The sequence below is a fragment of the Sinocyclocheilus rhinocerous genome, unplaced genomic scaffold (assembly GCF_001515625.1).
Source record: "Sinocyclocheilus rhinocerous isolate Xijiao unplaced genomic scaffold, SAMN03320098_v1.1 scaffold568, whole genome shotgun sequence".
Lineage (NCBI taxonomy): Eukaryota > Metazoa > Chordata > Actinopteri > Cypriniformes > Cyprinidae > Sinocyclocheilus > Sinocyclocheilus rhinocerous.
Genome location: NW_015652173.1, coordinates 2,349,652 through 2,358,897, shown reverse-complemented (window position 1 = coordinate 2,358,897; position 9,246 = coordinate 2,349,652). Strand labels below are relative to the sequence as shown.

General features: G+C 36.1%; 1 protein-coding gene across 1 annotated transcript in view; it reads right to left on the bottom strand.

Moving 5' to 3' along the window:
• Nucleotides 1–569: 569 nt before the first annotated feature.
• LOC107714019 (SH3 and multiple ankyrin repeat domains protein 1-like) overlaps nt 570–9,246 on the bottom strand; it is a gene marked incomplete at its 3' end in the record, with an annotated part of 82,934 nt that continues 74,257 nt past the window's right edge. Inside the window, exons 17-18 of the mRNA XM_016519707.1 lie at nt 1,071–1,206; nt 570–739 (exon numbers count right to left, since the gene is read on the bottom strand). Coding sequence (XP_016375193.1) covers nt 570–739; nt 1,071–1,206 — 306 coding nt within the window. The remainder of the gene's footprint in view (nt 740–1,070; nt 1,207–9,246) is intronic.

Below are 9,246 nucleotides of genomic sequence, written 5' to 3'. Positions count from 1 at the left end.
AGCTGTGGTCACCAGAATAAATCTTCCACAATCCAACAAGGATCCGCTCAGGTGAAATGCGTCATGCTTTAATAGTGAATGTGAAGGTAATACTTTTGTTTTTTTTAGTGGGCACTACACAAAAACTGAGACACAAAAAGGCCAATCACAAATAATCACAAATCTTAATAAATATATATAACAAAGTCACATGCATGCCAGGGGAAACACAACATTACAATTTGTACATACATTTCATAAAAATAATTTTGTAAATAACTGCATCGTACCTTTATCCACTTTTAGGTCAGCATGCAGGAAAACAAAACAACATCAAAGTTCATTTCATAATGAACGGTGGCTGTAGAATAACAACAAAAAGTGTCACAGGTTAAAAATGCATTTTTAGGGGCAAAACAAGACATGTTTTTGTATTTAGAAATAACTAGACAGTTGAAGGCGATGGATTTTTAAATTTTGTTTAAATCTTGATGTTGTCTTAAAAAAAATGCAGCTCTCATGGCGCGAGACACCAAAAACACACCAAAATACAAAGCAATAACTGCCGAGACAAAATGCAAGAACACAACCTGTGTGAACGGTCCTTTATCTTGTAAAAACGTATTAAGAAGCACCAGACACTGGATGAGATGTTTCTGCTTGCCATGACTGTGCTTACCTAGGTCTTCTAGCTCTGAGGTCATAGATTTTGAACGCATGGACAAGGCTGTGGAGGGAGCCCTCCGTGGTGGCAGGGGCGCTATAGCAACAAACCAAAAAAAACACACAGCAGGTACAGTAGATGCTTAGCCATAGGCTGTAGCATCCCCATGGGGAGGCATTGTATACAACATTAACTCATGCCGAGGTTTGCCGATTCTCATTTTAAATAATAAATGAGAGAGAAGAGCTTAAAAACACAAAATTAGTAGTGTTAGTAAAATAAAAAACTACTACTATTAGCATTATTGAAAAGCAATGGTTAGAATTACATGAAAGGAGTTTTGTTTGCTTCATTTTCAATCATATGATTAACATGTTCCTTCATAGCCCAGGTAGTCAAGAAATACTGAATAAATCAAGACATTTACCTTTCTTTCGAGCCGTGTCATCAGGGTCTAGATTTCGACTGACTGTCACCACTTTGATAATTAAGTGGTTGCCGCCGTGACGAATCATGTTGACCACTTGTTTGTGGCCCACTTTGACGACATTGTCCTGGTTCACCTATAAAAAAAGAGGAACAATTTAGCTTGTTTCAGGCATGCTCAGATGTTCACAAAGCAATAATAGTCAATAATAATAGTCAAATGCACTTGTCACAAAATGGCACTGATGTGCATAATTAATTTCCTGCTTTTTGCAGTTTAAAAACACAGTCTGACTGTCACCACTTTGATAATTAAGTGGTTGCCGCCGTGACGAATCATGTTGACCACTTGTTTGTGGCCCACTTTGACGACATTGTCCTGGTTCACCTATAAAAAAAGAGGAACAATTTAGCTTGTTTCAGGCATGCTCAGATGTTCACAAAGCAATAATTAGTCAAATGCACTTGTCACAAAATGGCACTGATGTGCATAATTAATTTCCTGCTTTTTGCTGTTTAAAAACACAGTGAAATGGTTTGACGTACATTTTTTTGTGTTGATATGGCTGGACATATCATTTGCTCATTAAAAAAGCCTTCTGTTTAAGTCACACAGCCAAACCACAGCTATGTTCAGAATTGTCAGCTCAATGCATGCTGCATATTTACTGCAAAGTATATATTTTATGATGTCAAATATATACAAATTAAATGAATCAAAAGTGACAGTAAAGCCCTTTACTCTTTTACAAATTCTATTTCAAATAAATGTTCTTTTGAAATTTCTATTTGTTTCACTTTTTTTTTTACAGAAATATTAAGCAGAACAACTCTTTTCAACATTGATAATAATAATAAATGTTTCCTGAGTAACAAATCAGAATATTAGAATGATTTATGAAGGATCATGTGACACTGAATGGCTGCTGAAAATTCTGCTTTGCCATCACATAAATACATTACATTTTAAAATGCATTAAAATAAAATACAAAACAAAACATTTCACAGTATTGCTGTTTTTACTGTGTTTCTGATCAAATAAATGCGGCCTTAGTGAGCATAAGAGACAGTGAAAGATTAGTTACTTTTATTGATATTAAGGGAAAGGATACATTCTTATTCTAGAAAGCATTTTTTGGTACAAAAAATTCCATATGTCCCTTAGCAAAAAGTTGTCATCAATATTGTCATTTTTTTAACCAGAAGAAAAGAGCTATACTGTTTAAATGCATATTTAAGTTGATTTCATCAACCTTTAGAAGTACCTTAGCATAAATATGGCCTCAGAGCTACTAACTAAAAGCCCACAAAACTACAATTTTGATTTCATAGGGCTTTAACTTCTGTATACTACATCATAGTGGAGTAAATTGATTTTGAGCATTTAGCTACACAAGAGGTTATGTAATGGTCCCTGGCAATACCACAAGCATCAACACCAAGTTACACTAACCCCACTATGTTTGTTGAAGCCCAGCTATCACTACCTCATTCATTTCCCAACTTAAACTAACACGAAATCATTATTTTATCCACAGTATGTTTTTAAATAACCTTTTACCTTATACATTTTCTTCATATACACTTAAACAGTCACAATCCTAGTGAGAGCTGTCATTGTAAAGGCATCAGAGGGCAGTAAATCAAAATGGGGTTTAAATGTTTAAGCGGGACATTCAATCTGCCACTGAGCCATTACTGGTGAGCTAAATCGAATTCAGCTACAGCAGAAACGATTTGCAAGTGGTGATAACCATTGATATATGTGCAACATTCATCACCAGATATTTTTTCATCATCTCTTTTCAACAAAGGTGTAATTCCAATGACTCCAACCAGACTTAAAACTTACTCTGAGGGAGAAACAATCTGCATTTCTTACTTGCTGCATGAAAGTGGAAAACAAACTCCCACAACTATTTGAATAGGTTTTAAAAATTATTTTTGACACGAGTTACCAGCTCACAACTTCAGACCACAGAATGTTTGGAAACAATACTGTATTTTTTAAAGTGCCCCTATTATGGATTTTTGAAAATTACCTTTCATGCAGTGTGTAACACAGCTCTAAGTGAATGAAAATATCCTGCAAAGTTTTAAATCTGAAAGTGCGCCGTGTATAAAGTTATTGTCTCTCAAAAAAAAAGAGTCGACTCTAAATCATTGAAACGAGTCTTTTTAAAACGAATCCCAAGCCATTTCATATTGACGTCAACATGAAACATTAGCAGATTGCCCGCGCACTTTTTGGTCTTTTCTCGTTGGTCTGAATGGAGCTGCTGAACTGCTTTTGGAGCAGTAAAAATAGCGGGTACACAAAGCAGCACTGCGCTCACAAACATGCTTTATCAGGCATTACAGGCATGATGAAATTAAAATGAGACCAATTGGACCAATCACCGCAGATTAGTGTCACGCAAAGGAGGGGTATGGAAAAATTAATCTTCTGGGAGTCGTTGAGCAAGTAAGATAAAAATAAATAAATGCATATTATAAGACAATGAAAGTGTTTTTTGACCTTGCATGCATGTCAACCTGTTGTTGGGGACTCCCAAAACCAAAATATGAACTAGTGCTGTCAAACGATTAATCGCACCCAAAATAAGTTTTTGTTCACATAATATATGTGTGTGTACTGTGTAGTTATTATGTATATATAAATGCAAACACATGCATGTATTATGTATTTTTCAAAATATATACTGTATGTGTGTGCTTTTATGTATAAATAATAAATATACACAGTACACAAACATATATACAGTCAAATAAAACTTTTATTATGGATGCGATTAATTGCAATTAATTGTTTGACAGCACTAATATGAACCTTTCATTACCCATAATATGAGCACTTTTAATTGTCAGAAGAAAACTGAGCAGCGCTTGCTCGTGCAAGACTGTGCACGACTTGTGAGTGGATGCAAAGTCATTGCTATGGTGTTCAGAATGGTTGCTAGGGTGTTCTGGGTGGTTGCTAGGTGGTAGATTACTGACCCGAGTCAAAAATTCAGCTGTATGCGTAGAAAAGTAGTATTACACCTAACAATAACATGCCACACGATTTGACATAATCACAATTGTCATTCCCTATCAAACCCATCCTAAATTATAAGAAACAGTAATAGTGATAGCTGCCTTAGCAAGCAGCGCTAATGACTATGATAAGATGTTGATATTCTCACGATACAAATCGTCAAATAAAAGGCACTGCAGGCAAATTAGAGACACCCCTGCTCCTGTGGCATTTCTCAAGCAAAACGATAAACACAGGCACTACGAAACAGATCAGCAGAGAGAAAATGAGAGAGACAGGTTTGGAGAGATTTTAGATTATGCCTTTTACCGAAGAAAAGGTTACGTGAATAAGCTTGGGTAACCTAGGAAACAGCCGAGGAGCCGAAGTCGTCTTCATGACGAAGAGAGCTGAGCTGCTCCTTTTATTCCTTCGTGTATGTTTGTGTGATTCATAAATGCTGTGAGTGTGATGAGAGCAAGGGACTACGTATGTGATTGTATGAGAGAGATTGCCATTCGTTCCAATTAAATAAAATTAGCTGAAGTTAGAAAAGCAAGCCGAAATCAATGTGGGACCAGGAGTGAAAGCCCCACTTGGAAAGCCAGGTCAGTTAAAAAAAGTAACAGCCTTTAACGTCAATCACCGTTACCTTTTCTACATCTCTCGCTATTGTGGATTTTCATACTGCACATTCCAGAAGACAAAATAACTCTGCATTACATCTTCGAGCTTGACCTTATGACAGATGATGTAAATTTAGAGAGATTGAGAAGGAGAGAAAGAGAGAAAGCTCTGTGAATCATGAGCTGTAATCGCAACTCATGGCAGTGCAGATTTTTGCAGTGCTCTAGTTTTTGGTGAGTGCTGGAGGAAGGGGGTGGGCACAAATTTCCCAGCATTCTCACTGACCTCCAGTCTCTCGGCATGTCACACACTGGTAATGAGATTTGGGCTCATTTAGGAAGTGCTGGGACCAGATGTAGATAAAGCTCACAAAACAGCACAATCTCAGCATGGCCACTTCATCTTGATAATCTCATTATGCTGGAACCGAGCCAAATCCAACCAAGCTGAGCCGTCAGCACAGGAACCTGATTTTGTGTTGTTTTAGATATCAGGACATGGAATAATCAGTCATTCATTATTCACCCTCATGTTGTTCCAAAAATATATGCTCATTTTTCCTTAAGATACAAAAGCATAATTTTGAAGAAACATCTTACAGGTTTGTTAGCAGTGACCTGACCACAGACTAACCAAAGGGAGCCTATGGTGTCATCTCTGACTACTCGGACTACTTTAATGATACTTTTATAGTGTTTTTTGTCCTTGACAGCCTGTGGTCACTATGAGTTATCATTGCAGTTATACAGGTTGAGAGCAACATAAAGGTGAATAAATAATACAAATTCTGTTATCATTTATTCACCCTCATGTACACTCTTAAAATAAAGGTTCCAAAAGGTTCGCAGGAATGCCATAGAAGATCCATTTTAGGTTCCTCAAATAACCTTTTGATGAAAAGAACAACTTTTTCAAAATGAAATACATTTTAATAAACTACAGAATGTTTTTCACTACAATGAATCTTTTGTGGTTTTAGAAAGGTTCTATGAATGTTAAATGTTTTCAGTGACCATAGATGCCAATCAAGTACTTTTATTTTTTTGTAAAGATTCAAACCTGACTTTTTTCTGTGGAAAATAAAAGTAGACATTTTGAAAATGGTTCATCTGAGCAGGTGAAGAACGCTGAGCTACCTTAAAAAAAACAAAGCAAAAAATGTAGTATTTTTTATTTGAGATGCATATACTGTATAATGATGTTTTTAAAACATATTATTAAACTGACAAATCAGAGTGGATTTACAAACAGAGTAACACAATTTGTACAAAAACATTTAACATAAAAAAATTAATAAAGGAGTAATGAATCATTATCAGCTGTAACCTTTAAGATCAATTTGGTTAAGTATCATAAGCATGCTTATGGATAACACAACAGGTGGAGTGAGATAAATATACATAAAACTGGAAAATTAGTAACAGATGGATAAACACTTTGAAATGTCCAAATTGCTGAAGGAACTGAGTGAACTCATTGTCACCATATATATTTTTGCCAATTAAAGGAGCAGAGAAAAAGTAGACATTCATTTATAAACTTAATTGTTTATATTAGTCATAGTTACATGTGTAAACATATTTATTCTATATAGGATATGCTTTTATTATGAAGGAACGTACCTGTGTATATTCTTTAAAATATCTATTTTGTATTACATGGGGGAAAAAATACAGTTTATTAATTTTCAGGTGAACTATTCCATTAAGAGTTAACCACGTTGATCTGAGTCTCTGTGTGTCACGAAACCGAAATCAGGTTAAAGACAGCTTTGGATGCAAAACTGGATTTTAGGAGGTTGTTTTTTTATACATACACATCTAAACACACCAAACAGCGATTTGCAATTGTAAAATTATCATTTGATTATAACCCTTTGTGATTTCACAGCACAATAACAGACATAAATGCACAACACGCACATACAGATCTTGACTGATGGATGTGTGTGACATGTGGTGAGCAGCCCACACTTGATTAAAATCTGATGAAATTAGCAGGCGATTATCCTCTGCACACAGAGTCAGCACAGAAAATAAACCATAAAACGATAAGCCTTCCATTTGGCTAAGCATATCAGTTCAGCTCAGGGTCGTTCTGGTCACATTGTCTCAATGCACACGCATAAAAAAGTAAAATAAAATAAAATAAAAATCTCATAAACCAAATGAATTTCATTGCTTCTCTGCAGTCCCCAGATGCATCACACAATTTATGCTTGCTGTTCTATTCAAGGACCTTAGAGATTGTCTCTGTGTGTGTGTGTGTGTGTGTGTTCCCGTGCTGTTCATCCAACTTGAGAGTGTGTGTCTGTGACAGAGAATCTACAGGGACCTCCATATTTCATAAAAGATGATTTTGTGTCACATCTGGTCACTTCCAGAAGAATAAAGATGTGTACTGCACACACACACACACACACACACTCTCATATATATACTTGCTCGCTAAGCGATTATGTAACAGTCTATCCATGTTCACCCTTGTGGTTACATAATGCCACTCTGTGAACTAGGAGACCCCCTCCAGGTATCTCCACATAGACTTAAGACACTAACTAGTAGTAACAGAACAGTGAGGATACATGGACAAGGGAAGACTTTTACTATTTTATTTAGACCATAAAAAACAGGAACCACTCATCTACAGACCAGCACAAAAACATCTAAACTAATGTTATATATTATGCAAGAAGCCTGGAGAACATTATTTATGAGGTTTTTTGAAGCAAGTTTTGAAAATAATGCAATTCGGCCCAAACTTAGCCTAAAGGGACCTGGGTTTGAGCTTGGCATATGTTTCGTCCCAATCCAAAACCCCTGTCTTGTCGACTTTCCTGTCTGCTGTATAAAACGGCCAAAAAAGAAATAAAAAAGGGGTGCAAACATGTGCATATCATCTGGCAAGGTCTAGTTATGTGTCTAATATCACACCTTAATAATCCAGAAACATCAGGAAATTTGAGACCGCTTGTGTCTTATGAGTGGAAAATTACATTTAAATTTTAAATTAAAGCATGCACTAATATTTATAACATGCATATAAACAAAAACAGAATAAAAAAAGATTAGAAATCTACATGATGATCTCTGATATATATATATATATACACACTTTTTAATTAAATAAAAAAAATTATCTGATAGAAAATGTTATATGCTTCAATCAAAAAAAAAAAAAAAAAGGCATCAGATCAGGCGTCTGTACAGCTGAAAAATATGCATAACCATTTAATATTTTTGTAAGCTGGCATAAAAATAAATAAATATAGGCCTACTGTTTGGATTGGAAAAAATAAGCCCCGGCATTATGTGCTCCAAAAATCGGCCTAACCAGGCCCATGCTGATAATTAAAAAAAAAAAAAAAAAGTCACACATCCTTGAAAAAAAAAACACAACTCAATGAATTCACATGGCTCCCATCTCTTAATCCCCAAGTCAAATCCACTATCATTACCAAACATGACCCAACGTCAACATCACACTCTCTAATGCGGCCTAGAGAGCTTGCAATCACAGCACTTCTGGCCTGATTTAGAGATTTACAGAAGGTTGTCAGAGGGCAATCATCCAGCCCAGATAAAACTCTATCCCTTCAAATGAAATCTCCCTCTTCCTGATACTTTCCGGAAAGGAGGGCGCTCTTTTGTCTTGAGTGGGGATAATTATGAAGAGTACAGGGGATCTGTACTCTTCACACTCACTCACACACGCACTTAAGCCTCATCCATTTTCCTGTCTGCATTGCTCTACGATAGCAGCACAGCTATCGGCTTGGCCTGGCCTGTACTTAAAGAAAGGTTATATGATAAGACCTCTGTGGTCAAGTCCTCTATAGAGGAGATTAAACACAAGATAGTGTGAAAGACTCACTGAGACTATAGAATTTCCATTAAAGATAAAGTGGATGTCTAAACAGCATTTCTGGTCACTGGCTATGTCCGGACACAGATAAAAAAAGAATTATATACAACTTGTATTAAGTTGCATAACATAATTACTTAAAATGTAAAACTCCTGCAAATAACTGAGGGATATATAACTGAGTTACACTGCATAGAACTTGTCCACACAGGAAGTAGATGGATGCCTGATGCATTTAAGCTTTTTTAATATCCCTAGTGCATGCCTTACTAAACAAATGCCAGTTTCACCAGATACCATATTTATGGACGCCATAATGATGTTAAAGGGGTCATATGATGCGATTTAAATTTTTCCTTTCTCTTTGAAGTGTTACAAGCTCTTGGTGCATAAAGAAGATCTGTAAAGTTGCAAAGACTAAAATCTCAAATCCAAAGAGATATTCTTTATAAAAGTTAAGAGTCAACCACGCCTACCTAAAACGGCTCGTTCTAACACGCCCCCACATGTCTACGTCACGATGTGGGAAGATTTGCATAACGCCGCCCAAATGTTCACGCAAAGAAAGAAGGCGTAACTTTTATTCTCACTGTAGTATTATTGTTGCTGCCGCCATGTCGTAAAGGCGCTGTGTTTTTCGTTGTGAAAGCGAAACTACTTTGTTTGGCC